Source organism: Pieris brassicae, chromosome 5 (assembly GCF_905147105.1).
Source record: "Pieris brassicae chromosome 5, ilPieBrab1.1, whole genome shotgun sequence".
In the NCBI taxonomy this organism is placed as follows: Eukaryota; Metazoa; Arthropoda; class Insecta; order Lepidoptera; family Pieridae; genus Pieris; species Pieris brassicae.
This window is the reverse complement of record NC_059669.1, coordinates 16,571,383-16,585,946: the sequence shown is the minus strand read 5'-3', so window position 1 is coordinate 16,585,946 and position 14,564 is coordinate 16,571,383. Positions and strand designations below refer to the sequence as shown.

Genomic DNA, 14,564 nt, shown 5'->3' with positions numbered 1-14,564 from the left:
AACTTAGATGAACAATATTTGTTTATTTCACCAGAATATTGCTACAGGTAAGAGAGTAATGTGAACCACTTCAATGGCTATTCCAACTAAACAAGACATATGTCAACTATTGCAATTGCCAAAATTAAACTATGAAATACATAACATACAATTTTGATTAATTCCTTACTTTCACAGATTTTGCATTGACATATAAACTAGTAGCAAATTCCTGATATTAACAAAATTTATTGAAATGAATACTTGCTTAAAATCACTTTAGACTTCTATTTTATAATCTGTATGAATCCCTTTTTTCCTTTTTACTGGGTACTTGCTGTTTTTTGTAAAAATTCTAGTGTTTCTCACTAAAAAAAAAAGGTTTTAAACTTTTATAAATGACTACTTAAACTAAAATTGGATTCGTGGGTATACAAAAACAGAGACAAATTCAAACCAGTAGTAAATCACTAATAAAAACTAGTCGTATTTGATGATATTATATATACCTACCTCAAAGTCTGCATTAAAATTGACATTGAAAATGTTCAAACACCAACACCAAACCCAAAGCTTTAAACCAACACTTATTTTACCTTTTCATATGGTATTTTAATTTTTTGGAATTTCTTTATCAACTGATAATCAATCTTTTCTATTCCTCTATTTATCAATCCGCAGTACTATTTATTATATTACTTCAAAGCGGTAACTAAATATTAATTGCTTCTTCATTTTGCAGATTAGTTATTGTGAGATGAAATCCGTAAAATATATAATAATGAGTATTTAAATAAATATATTATGCTACTTAATACCTTTACATAAATTCCGTAAAATCGAAAAAGGAATACATTTAGTCAAGAGACAATATGACGGAATAAGGTCCTACGATAGCAGCTCGGAGCTACGCTGTCGACTTTGCGGTAGCGTAGTAACATATGTCTGGGCTGTGAACGAAGCGTTTCCGACAAGATCTACGCAAAAGCGCTGTAGAAAACTTTTCGGTAGTAATATGGCTAGACCCCTTGAGCCAACGAAAGTTTTCTTTTCGCACAGATTCAGTGGAATTTAAGTACTCCGAACCACAGATTTATTAGTAATATACTGAATACTGGGATCTGCGGGCTGACAATTGGTGATAACTAAATTTGCAATTTGTGTCAAAAACCAAAATTCAGATTTAAAAAATGCAAATATAATTAATCTTGTATGAAAATTGAAAATTAAGCATTGAGTTTTATTAAAGTGCGATTTAATTTTCTTGATTTTAAGTTGCTTACCATACATAAAGAAGTCATTTAATCTCTTCCCTTCAATAAATACTTTAATAATTTAAGATAAAATTTAAAACAGTTCTTCTATGCAACATTCAAGTTATTCTTTAATATGTATTGATAAATTTAAGTGCTTACAATGCTAAGCAGATTTTCTGATGTGTTGCAAACTGCTGCGGACGTAGTAAGTATTTAAAACATCTTGTAATAAAGCACCTCGATTCATATTAGAATTTTTTATGTTATACTATTAGATCTTTGTTCAATATTTTAGTAAGTAATTGTCAAAGGTCACTAAAACCGACTTACTATGTACATAACACAATTTTTTTATTAAAACTTTTGCTTAAAACTTATATAACTGTTTTTCAAAGTAGACCTCTCAAATATGTTTGATTCACTTCATTTGTTTAATATTTTGGATGTTTATTATCATGCATCTTATAAATGTGTATACTATATTATTTCAGCTAGCTCCGCCAGCAACAAAGTATGAAGATTTTGAATACCATTGGAAGATGATAGTGAACTATTATCAAGCTTATGATGAAACATCAAAAGTGCACATTGAAGATACCAGAGTTCCACATCACTTACACCAGATGTTTCAGGTATTTTTTAGCTCAACTTTTTCTCATCTCATTTTCTATTAAATTGGTGTACTTATACATTTAAAAGTGCCCATGATTTATGTGTCCCAAGTTGCTGGAATAAATAAGTACAATATAATGTACCAAAATACACCATTAGTGTTATTTTTGGTCTTTTTTAATATTAAAAGAAGAAATTAACTTATTTTAAGCTATTTTATATTTTTAGTATTTGTTCATTGGTAATATTATGATGTCTATTAAAAGTTAAAATAGTGCATTTACAATCACTTTATTTTATTCTTCCTATAGTAGATTACACCATATTTAAAAGTTTTGTTTTATAGCCACTTGATTTGATTGATTTTGATTTTGTGTTTATATGCTAGTATTTTTCTTTATATATAATAAATAATTAGCAATCTGTTTATGTTTCTCATTCAGATATAAAGAACTTTTCAAGAATAAATAAAAATATTTTTTTTGCAGCTAATTGTTGACGAAGAAAAAGAACAGCAAGGCGGAACTGTTGGGCCTTGTTTAGAAGCAGTGGTACAGAGATCAATAGGTGTATTAGATGCATTAGCGGTTCTTGCAGTAACTGATAGGCCTCCAGGGGCAAGGGCCATGGCTTTGAATTTAGCGACAACACTATTAAGAAGAACACAACAGCCATGTATTAATAGTGTTCATGTTTACCGGCCACTGCAGGTGAGAGTACATATTTATAAAATTATAAAACTTTTGAATGGGTGGTCTATTCTATGTTTTGGACCATATTTCTATTTATGGATGATTGTGAAAATTGTTTACATTTTTGGATATTTAAATAAGCTACCTAATAAAAAAAAGATTTTATTGATATTCAATTATTTAATATTATGCGTATAAAGTAGTAAAAGTATATTATTTCAGAGAATGCTTGTCCAATGCAATGAATGTCCAGCATCACCAACGGAAAAGGAGGAAGTGGAACTTCTCCTAACCATCTGTGGCCTTGTAAGAAAAGAATCAGGTCTAGCTAACATATTCACAACACCATTTATTGAAGACAGAATCAACTTAATGTCAATACCAGAAGATATTCAACAACTTATACCAGTTAAAAGAAAAGTTAATAAGCCAAAGAAAAATCCACTGTTTGATGTAGATATGACGCCGCCAATAAAAATGGCGATTGTGAGAAAAGACAATTCCAATAGCTCAGTGGCAGATGACGCGTCTGAGAAAAGTCAGAAAACAGTGTATGACGATAACGATAAGTTTCTCTTGATTGACCTGTTACTCTCCTATTTAAATAGTGCGGTGAGTAACAGTGTTAAAGTTAAAAAGAGGTTTTATAACATATTAGCATTATGGTAATCTTTGGTATGTGATTGAAGTTTGTTTAATGTCTTATGAAATAAAAATATGGGTATTTCGAACTTACCTTCTTGAATAGAACTAGACTCCAAGAATAATTATGTATTATAATTGAATTTAGAATCGTGTAATTATATTTGTTGATGATAATTATTATCTATGATTGCTAGAAATGTGTGATTTGTATGTATGAATTGTGAAATTCTAATAAATAGCCGACTCCAGACTAATAACGACACGGCTTAGGTATTAAATAGAATTAATATTTAATTTTAGGATAACCAAGTGGTCCTGCGAGCTTGTGAGGGTATAATGATAGTGTCGTCACTTCCGGAGGATGATATAGCCAACTTAATAACCAGTTGTAGTCCGTGCTGTGAGACAATTATTGATAAATTATGCACCAAATACAGAGCTATACCAAACGATGTAGATCCAAATGATGTTGATCATCTAAATATAACTTGGGCGTGAGTTTCATTTACTAATACAAAATATACTTTTTAATATATTTTTATTTCCAAATTATATGTTTTCATTAGAATTTCCAAGTTTAACGCTTTACGGGATAGCAAACGTTGTCAGAGGTTGTCGTCATTTCAAACAAATAAATAATTGTAAAATGTATTTTATTCGTCTTCAAATGTTACCTAAGGGCTTCACATTTTTAATTTTTCATCTTTAATGATAACATATAATAGATCATAATCTATATATGATAATTTCGCTCTTGGTCAGCTGGCCAAGTACTCAGCTAAACACAGCTTCTGTCATTACTTATGAGTTAATTTTATTACGTTTTAGATATGTCGCTCAGGATTTTGGTGACAAAAGTTACAATAAGTTCCATGGGTATAGAGAATTAACCAGTTTCTTCTCTTGGCTCGACTACTGTGATACTTTAATGAAGGTAAAATATAAATTATAATACAAACAAACTATTCTCATACATATTACACATTGTGTTAAGCACTCAAATAAAAATTCATAAAGATATCATATTATAGATATATAGATTCATAGAGATTTCTTTTGAAATAATAAGTTCAAAGCATGATGCATAATATAAAAGCTCTTGCAATAGGAGCTTTGTAAAGAAATCGAAATTACCATTAAATAAAACTTTAGGATTAGTTAATGTTTCCTTTTGACGATGGACAACTGTAACTGCTATTATTTTAATTATCTTACAATTTATATTACTTAAAAATTTTGGATAATAAAATACTTCTTATAGAAACAAAAAAAAATTGACGTATTAAATGTAAAAGTGGTTGCCTGGAAGAAATTCCTCGAAAACGATAAGGCCGAAGAGGTGGGCAACCCTTTTCATTAATTATGTCAATTGTATTATGTTTCTGCAACGATGTATTAATGAATAAATAAAATTGTTTCTTAGTGTTACCAAAGAGTTCTGAGCAATAACACTATTACAATAAATTAAAAAGGTTGCATTTATGTCTAGGAAAAGATTCTTAAACCTTATACGGCCTTATTAAAGGCCCGACCTTTGGTCACGACCAAAGCAACGTATCCATTACCATGGTTTATTATTTCGAAATAGAAATAACATATTAGGGTGATATTGTAACTTGACCATATATTTTGCGTGTTAAACTATCGATTATCGATTCATTATTTGTTTATATTTAATATTAAATTTCAGCTTTAACTTGAAATATTTTCTGTAAAATAAGTTAATATGGCTTATGTTACAGTTAATTGTGCAATTTCCATTTATTTAATACGAATGAATACATATAATGCGTTTAAATTTTTTTTAACTTATTTGCATTTTAAAAGTGTCCCGGTGTTTTATGTGCATACTTTAGTTATAATTAAGATAGCTGAACGTTTTTTTAACTAAGTGTAAATGTTTAGGAGTGCCACCCAACAATAGCTGCACACTTAGCACGTACATTCCGGTCAAACTTCCTGGAAGGTATGAATTATTTACCGATTTCTTAAACAACTATGTACTAAAATTTTAAGCGGTCTTATTATGTTAAGGATGACATTATCTACTGACTCTAGGCGAGTTCGGTCCGGGGCGAATAATTATGTAATAATTGTCTGTATATGATTTTTGAAGTGAAACTTCTTTATCGACGTTAGATAAAAAAAATCCGTCACAGTTTTCGGTTACGCGTCACATTTTTCCGTTACGCGACATATTTTTCTTGTCCCTACCATGGTTGATTCGAAATGATTCGAAGCCATTTATAACAAAAGTATATAATAACGATAACAATGATTGTAATAAGGTAAAATAATTTGTATTCTAGTCTATGATAATAAAAGCCTTTTGTTAAACTTTATTTAACCAATTTTTGTAAAGTTGGATATAGGAGATCAATTTTTCGAAAAATAAGGTCATAAAGAAGTTTCACTTCTTTCGTGTGTACACTAGTAGACGCACACATTTTTTTAATATTCTGCTTAGGAGAACCACAGCGAATCCTCTAAATCAGTTGTTTTGTTGTATTAAGAAATACAAGTCATTCTGCCTTTTTAGTGATAATACTTTTTTATTTGTGTTTTTTAATCTATCTATCTGCATAACTATTTCTAGGTGTAGAAAGCTGGCTATTACCAGCCAGTAATAATTCGTCATTCGTCCACCAGGCAGCGCTCACTACTGCTCTCCTAGCAAAGTGTCTACGCGTCATTGACTCTACGGATCTCATCAATGGTAAGTACTTCTTTTTTTAGAGAAAATATGACTATATATGAATTCGAGTATGGACGGTAGTGTTTGTTATAATGTTTGATCGAAATATTGTTAAAATTTATGTTTATATACTAGTATTAAGTTTTGGCCGCGCATCTTTGACTGCAATACTACAGCTACACTGTTTAGACCTCAATACCAAATTTTAATCATTAATATAGTATTTCAACATACACCATATAAGTTAGGAAGTTAAATTTAATAAAACCCATAAGGGTAACATTGTTCTGTAATTGCACTATATGCCAATATAAAGGTAATGAGACCTACCTACCAGATATTTGATTTTGATACACTTCCATTGGCGCCAATAACTGTTGCTAGTATTGATTCAGAATTAATTAAAGAGATAAATTGTACACAACTGAATTTAAAACAAAACTTGCACTTTGTTTAAATATTCATTTTTGTAACATTGTCCATGTTACATGTAAGTTCTGTCAAATTAAACTTTACTAAGACCTAAATCTTAGTAAAGTTTAATTTGACAGAAATATTATATACCAACATATTTTGTTTTAGTGACGCTTTTATCAATATGTGTACTATTTTATGTGCGCTAAGTTACTTAGTTGATTTAAAGCCCTTTAATCCTAGATAGGAATTAGATTTAGTTCCAAGCAGCGTCGGTATTGAATTTTATTGCAATGAATTTTTTAAAGAAACTGAAATCAAGTTTTGAGAAGATAAACGAATGAGAATAGAATATTCGTCAAAACGATAATCATTTTTTTCATAAACATATTTTTTAAGTACCAAGGTATTATATAGTATATTCTTTTGTATTACAGTGGGATCTCGATAACACGAACCTCGTTCAGTCGAAAAAAAATGCCATTCCTTTCCGCTGAATCACTAAATACGCGGTATGTGGAATTATTTAGACTTAATAACTCGAACAAAATGTTATATCCCTACAAAGTATTGATAATACATATTTATATTAACTCGAATTTCGAAATGGAGATTCCGCAAGTCGTAGTTAGTAAAATATAATGTCGTCTTACTTGGAATTCTCCAAAATAATAGCAATAAAATCAAAAATAAATGTTCGGCTTCGGGACTCCTAATCTATTGTTTTTGTCTTACACATGTGCAATGAATACATTCATAAAAAAATATTGTACTACAAAACTTTAATTGAATTACACTAGATATCGCGGCCCTGAAATTTTAGCAGTTAAATATGTAATACAAATTTATCTATATATCTCGAGGTTCTTGTTAAGTCGAAAACTCGTTAAAACTTGAATTTTTGCCGTTCCCTTAAATTAGTTATCGAGATTCCATTGTATTATAGTCGATTATCTTTTATATGTGGACCTAAATAGTATCGTGATTCCACGCCCACTTGCATTAGTTTTCCATACGTTTATTTCTTATTTCTAAGTATTGTATATGTTACAGAGTACACATACACACACACGTACGCGCGCACACACACACACTCACACACACCCTATATAATGTACAATGTCGCGTGAAGCGTCCCGAGCGGATGTGTGTAGAACCGCTGACCATTGCAGCCCAATCCCGTCAATCTCGAATGGGATCTCGTCATATTATGCTTCGGGATTGATCCCGAAAAATTACACGGGATCTCGCGAGATCGAGATCCCGCGAGATCGGGATTGCATTCCCTAGGTTTGATTCTATGCGTGAGACTCTCGTAATCTTATATGGACCTGTTCTATAAAAAATGCCTTCTGTATATATGACTTACTACGCGTTTTAGTTTGTAGCGGGCACCACGAGTACCTACAACCATTAACACTGTGTATATAACAATGTCTTGGCATACACAAAAATTATGTATAATTACATATTTAATTAATAACAATAACTATGTAATCATTTTTATTTTTATAAAAATAATTTCCAGAGTTCTCCAACTGGTTGGTTGGTGACGGAGAGGTGTCAGAATGGCCATTACTATTGGCGCTTATTAATAACTGCCTGACAGAAGACTATGATCTAACGTTGGAAACGTTAAGATTCTTTGAGGTAAGATTAGTGTTAAAAAAACACGCAATAGAAAATTAAATTAAAAAAAATACATTTTACAGCACGCTTGCATTATCTGTAGGCAATATAAAAACATAGTAATTAAACGTGATTCCACTCGGCTAATATTTGTATGCGCATTTAGAATAAAAGATTATACTTGCATCGACCTCAAAATCTTCGTGTTTTATACAATCTACTTTATATACGCTTACAACTGCGCTGTCAGTTTGGTTGTCAAATTGAACAAAAACGTAACAATTGTATTCCACTTTAGATATAAAAATTATCGGTTTTTTTAATTGATAAAAGCTTGCCAACTCTCGGCACACTGATACATTGGTAAGACGAGCACTTGTGGGCAAACACGAATACGCAAACGAAAATACTAATATTAAAATTATAAAACCTCAACGAAAATCGATTTAAAAATGTGAGGGCAGCTACTATGGATAACCAGACCTGGCTACTTTATCAGAACGGTTTCAATATAGCCAAAGGTATAGTTATTTCTTTCCTTTCTCTGTGGAGCTTAAAGACTAGAGTCTTGTTCAATTAACCTTATATTCAAAATCAATAGTCCCGTATGTCATTTTTTTATGATTCGTTTTTACCGCTAAGTTGCGACTCTGAATGTTACTTATCACTTGTACAATGTACATATTTAAATATAGTCTTGTCTTGTCTTTTATTAACATAATTTTACACATTTAAAGAAAACACTTTTTAATGGATTGAAGCTATGTATTATAATATACTTATAATTATTTTACATATATTTGAAATTTACCGACGTTTCGCGTGCTTTACAGCGTGCGTGGTCACTCTGAAGACAAAAGGTGTTCAATGTCAAAAAGTATCACAGCTGTAGAGACAGTTATATTATCTGTATTTATTTCCCCGGAGTAATTATAAGTTTATAATAATACATAGCTTCAATCCGTTAAAAAAGTGTTTTCTTTAAATATATTTTTCCTATAGACAATAATAGAGCGCGGCACAGAACATAGCATGGACCGGATAGTCGTGTCACGTGTTATTTCTCGCGGGTATTATTCTCCCGTTGTCTCTACCACGGTGGATACCGATGAGAGAGACAGACTGAATGACCTGTCCTTCGGGCGGGAGCGAGATAGAAATAGGTACGGTAATTCGACGTACACCACTACCAGCGTTCATAATAATAAATGTTTTATTTAAATTTATGTTTAGAAGTAAAAGAACAAAGATTTAAAAAATCTCCTATATCAATTAGTTTTTTATTAATTCTTTATTAATAAAAAATAAAGAATAATACTATAATTTAAATAAAACCTCATTGTATTCCATTTTAAGGACGTAAAAAATACAGTGTATTTGACATTAGAAACTTATAATAACATTTTCGAGATCCCTAAGATCGGTTATTTGCCTAGATAGTGTCTGTAAATACTCAAAATTGTACAGTTTTTATAGTTGTTATAATCCTTCCAGGGAAGCCATGAAGCAGCTCGAACACGAAGACGCAATAAACGAGCAGATAAGTGATATTTTGTCACACGAGGGTCTCGATAACAAGGAACAAGGAGAGAATATGGAAAATATACATCGAGTTATAAATAGGTAAGTTTTCATACAAACTAAAATCTTGGATTTGTGGCTAAGATCGACAAACAAAAAACCTGCCTGAGTTTGATTTAATGATTGTATGGATTGACAAGCTTGCTTAAAATGCACAAGTAAATATCGAACGTACAAATGGTATCAATAATCTAATTCTAAATTTAATCTGTGCCTTTTTCTTAACCGCTTTTTGCACTTTATTAATGTTTAACTATAGCTAAATACCATAATGTCAAGTTCTGACAGCTCCATTTCCATTCATATATATATGTCGAAGTAATGGCGTTAGTGTCATTGTTAATTGTCATTATAGGTTTCAAAGCTAATACATTGGCGGCGCAATGATATTAGTTTTAATTTTAAGTATTTTACGTGATGTGTATTAAAATTTAATAACTCTTACTTTGTACAAAATCGCAATTAATACTGGTTAAAATTAACACAAATTTAATATTTTTAGACGCCTATTGCGACTCAAAACACAAATCGAGGACATAATGGAGTTAGAAAATTTAAAGGCAGCTTCTAATTAATTTTAAGCTTTTACTAATTATATAAACATATCAATAACTATTATCGTTATATAACTAAGTATATAACCAAATCGAGTCTATAAGAGTTTTTTAAAGAAAATCTTATCAAGGTGTTGCCAACCTAAATTACGTTTGTCATGTAATTAAACAGGTTCAAATTATTTTACTGCCATCTTTCGTGTTTTGTTTTACTATATAAATACAGTAACGTATTAAGTAACTAATTACGTATATTGTTTGATACATGAATTTGTATAAATATATAAATTTGAATAAAAATACAGACGTTTATTTGTCACAAAAAAATCTCCTAAAATCTCAAATTTTTATACGTTTTTATTTTGGTTTTACCTTATAACTATTTTTTTTATTACATATACGGTACTTGTTACAACTGTTATAGTTTGGATTTATGAAATAAGAGTATTATTAATAGTATTAAGATTTTATTTTAATTTATTAGGCTTCCATTACACTGCACATTCTGCTTTCTATGCATTTCTTCTTTAATTTATTAGAAATGTTATACATTTTGTTATATATAATATTAATTTTCTTCAATCATATTGTCTGCATTGAGATTTAAGAGTAAATTGTGTAAAAAGTTCAAATTTTAATTACTTTAAGTAAATTCTATATTTTTGTATTGATAAATATGTTAATAAACGTTTTTTGAAGTGAAAGGAGTTTTATTTCTCCCGTCTTATTTCAGTTTCTTGCTGGTTTTGCCGCGCGCGCTGTTGTCAGACCCGGTGGGGGCGGATTATGAACATTATATACATGATGCCCAACGACATTACCAGGTAATTGAAATGTCAACCTCTTTTATTACGGTGTAATGTCAAATATAATAATTACTAAAAGTAGACTTTTTTTCTTGAGGATTGTTTAAAACAGAACTTTAAAAAAATATTTGAATAGGTAACTATTTATATTGTTAAATTCAAAATAAGTAATTTCCTAAATCCATTATAAATAAAAGATTATTGAACTTTTGGCATTTTATTTTAAAAAATTTTTACACTTGGCAATGTTAATTATAGTAAACTTAATTTTGTACTGATTGTAAAAACTAATTTGTGTTGATTTTTCAGCTATGGCTAGATATAACAGCATCATTTCATTGGCCATCTGAACCTAATTGGATGGAAAATACAGCTAGTTCCACACACAGCTATGACAGTCGGCCTGAAGCAGACTTTCATTTTAGTGCGTTTGACACATTGCACACCGATACCAGAAAACTTCTATCCAAAGAACTAACAGATGAAGATCAATCCAAAGCATCATCCACAGATAAAGACGTCAAAGACGATGTCAAAAGTGACACGTCAGATACTACAGACAAACGAATACTTTCACAGACTATTGAAGATGAATTTGATGAGGGGCCGTTTTTCAAAATGATATTCAAACTGTTATCAAGAATGCCCGATCAACCTTATCAAGTTAATTTGCATTTGACGTCGATTATTTCTAAATTAGCTCTATTACCGCATCCGAATTTGCACGAATTTCTACTAAATCCAAATTTGCCAACCTCGAAGAATACACGTACGTTGTTCAAAACTCTACAGGATATCGCGAGAAGACTTACCTTAGAAATACCTAGGATGAAGAATTATAAAAAGATAATTGAGAACACGAGACAGCAACTGATGAGTGAAGATCCTAGCTATGATATAAGGTATGGTATTTTTCTATTTGTAAACAAGTCGAAAATAATGGATTGGTCTTTCGGTTTCTAGAGATAAAAATTTCTGTCAAGTCTGTTATGTATAAGTTGATAATAATAGTCTGCTGAAAACTTATTTATGTTGTTTCCTATATTTCCAGAGTTAGTTAATAATAATATCTACATAATACATAAATGCTAAAAACGTACATTTAAACAAAATACAATAACACAAGAAAACATTTTTATACTATTAAACACGTGTGTATAAATTATTAGATTCATAGCTCATAAATAAATTCAGTATAAAGGAGACTTAAATTTGCAAAAAACTGCACTGAAGAGCAATTGAATTGCAGATATTGGTTCCATCTACAAAACTACGTCTGAACGAAGTTTTCTACCGATTACTCTGAAAAAGAGAATAATTTGTTCCTCTAAATTATATGTTTTTCTATTCCAGCGGAGACCATAATCAACTTGTTGAAAGCTTAATAGTTTTGGAGGAGTTCTGCAAGGAGCTCGCTGCGATCGCGTTTGTCAAATATCAACACATCATTCATATGCACAGATAAATATAATATATTATAGCTTTGCGTACAATTTTATTTATTTAATTGCTTTGCATTATTTTAAAAAATGTTAGAAATTGTTATTATTTATTAAATATTTAAATAGATAATAAAGAATTTATTCAAAATACCTAATTTATAGTTGTTTTCAACTCAACATACTTTTAAATGAATCGAACTCAATTCTTACTCAAGGACAGTCTTTTCTATTTACGTTATACAGAATCAAGGCAATGTAAGCAAGCGCCTGTCTTATAACCTAGTAATACAATTATTGTATCGTATTGTATATTGCAAATTAAAAAAAAATTGAAGGATTATAGATTAGACAAAACGCGGCTTAAAACTCTACAGATAAAGGCAAAACTTGTGAATATTTTTCATTTACGACGTATCGTATGGCGCGTACTTTTTATCCTTTATTGATAATGGTTAAATATGGTCTCATGAAACGTGGGTGACAGAATATTACCGTGTTAGATACCATGACTAATTATTTATATAAGAACGGTACTAACCACGTCCACGTTTTTATATAAGGATTATTAGTTTTGTGACTACAACAGTATTTTCACCGAGGTTTAAATAGGAAATTCGTTCTATATATTGATCCAGTAGAGATATGAATTATGTGCCTAGATTTTGAGACATAATACAAAAATCAAAGACGTAATACTCGGGCCTTGATTCGAATATAAGATATATATGCAACGCCTTAGAAAAATAATTTAGTTTTATAATACTTACCGCGCTCTAGTCGAGATTATTTTTCGTATAGCATTTCTTCAACAGGTGCCTTTAGCATAGAATATCACGAAATATCTTAATATGGATCCTGTTTCGAAAAAAAAATTGCTATATTCCCATCGGTGTGTTCGGAAATCGACAGGTTTACATTTAATAGTCAAAAATTATATTTAAAAACCTGATTATTTTGTTCCGTAGGTATGTCCAAATAAAATAATATATGATCCAATGTTTGTTTCTATCGCACAATTCTTTATGTTGAGCCCTTAAATAAATATTTAAAAAAACAGCTGTAGTTTTTTATTTTCACGTTTGTTTCTCGAGCATTTCAATATTTTTAGCATTCAGTAGTGTGAGTACATGATTAATTAGGTAGGAGTTTTACCAGGCTGCTGTATAATAAGGCATTAGAAGTAAGACAATTTACTGGTTAAGTCACTGGCTAAAACCACTTTTGCTTGTTTTTAATTATGTTAAAAATAAAAGTCCATGTAACAAATGCTACAATAAAGGCAAAAAATTATAACAGAATAACTAAAGTTCAAGTTTAACGGTATAATGACTATATATATGGATAATTTATTAACAATTAAAATTATGCAAGATTTCATTTAGCAGTTTCTCATCTTTTTTAAAGAAGTTGTAGGAAATGGTTCGATAATAAATACACTAATTTGCAATGATGATTATATTTTCTTCAATTAAATATTATAAATATGACAATATAACGAAATTGTTAAAAACTATTTACAAATTCTTCTATACATTGGGAAGAAACTTAATAAGTATTGGGCAAACTTATTCAACAATTTTGTAAGGCCATACGCCACGGCTCGGTACTTATACGAAATAATTCAGCTATTTGTAAACTATTAATTTTTAACATACTAATTATAATAACGTCTTCACACCTCCAACACTGCGTATAACTATTATAAAATGGCGATATAGAAATGATATAGACAGTTTTCAATTGCTAATAGTAGTGATAACTGTCTTGGCCGCCTGCGCAGACACATACCTTCTCTTAGGTCCGAGTGAACTGAGCAGCGTTATCAAGCTTTTCAGAAGAGAGATTTAAAAGCGCCCCTTTTAAAAACATTACCACTAAAGCAAATAAGCTTTTTTCGCCTGGTGGCAAACTTATAGAAAAAAAGAATTAAAGAATAGTCCTTGTAAATATGATGATAATTAAATTCTGCTTCAGTTTTATTTTTAAAGGTATGTACGAATAGAAGTATGTAGCGTGGAGGTACGAAGAAGTTCTTAAACAAGGAACTATGTTAGCTACCGATTATGTGCTGTTTTCTCCTATAACGATGTACATTGTCTTGATATTTAAGATGTCAGCAATTATGTGGTACCAGGCACCAAGTCTGCTATTTACAATGACCAGTAAACATTAAGTAGTAATTTTTTAACTACATATATATATGTTGCAGCCAACTAGCTTAATCAGCCTTGCCGTTAAACATACGGCCTGAAGGATGTT

General features: G+C 30.3%; 1 protein-coding gene across 2 annotated transcripts; it reads left to right on the top strand.

Moving 5' to 3' along the window:
* The first annotated feature begins 982 nt into the window (after positions 1-982).
* LOC123710109 (FHF complex subunit HOOK interacting protein 2A-like) lies at positions 983-13,332 on the top strand. 2 transcript variants are annotated; one of them, XM_045661809.1, is made up of 14 exons: positions 983-1,440; positions 1,727-1,867; positions 2,336-2,557; positions 2,762-3,151; positions 3,485-3,678; positions 4,013-4,118; positions 5,090-5,150; positions 5,781-5,900; positions 7,822-7,943; positions 8,925-9,085; positions 9,417-9,545; positions 10,791-10,881; positions 11,173-11,765; positions 12,217-13,332. In XM_045661809.1, the coding sequence occupies exons 1-14, from the start codon at positions 1,396-1,398 to the stop codon at positions 12,326-12,328; spliced, it is 2,487 nt and encodes an 828-aa protein (XP_045517765.1). In that variant the 5' UTR covers positions 983-1,395; the 3' UTR covers positions 12,329-13,332. The 2 variants fall into 2 exon arrangements, with proteins under 2 accessions (XP_045517765.1, XP_045517766.1); XM_045661810.1 differs by lacking the exons at positions 10,791-10,881; positions 11,173-11,765; positions 12,217-13,332 and adding an exon at positions 10,006-10,587 and having other exon boundaries at positions 986-1,440.
* Positions 13,333-14,564: the final 1,232 nt, after the last annotated feature.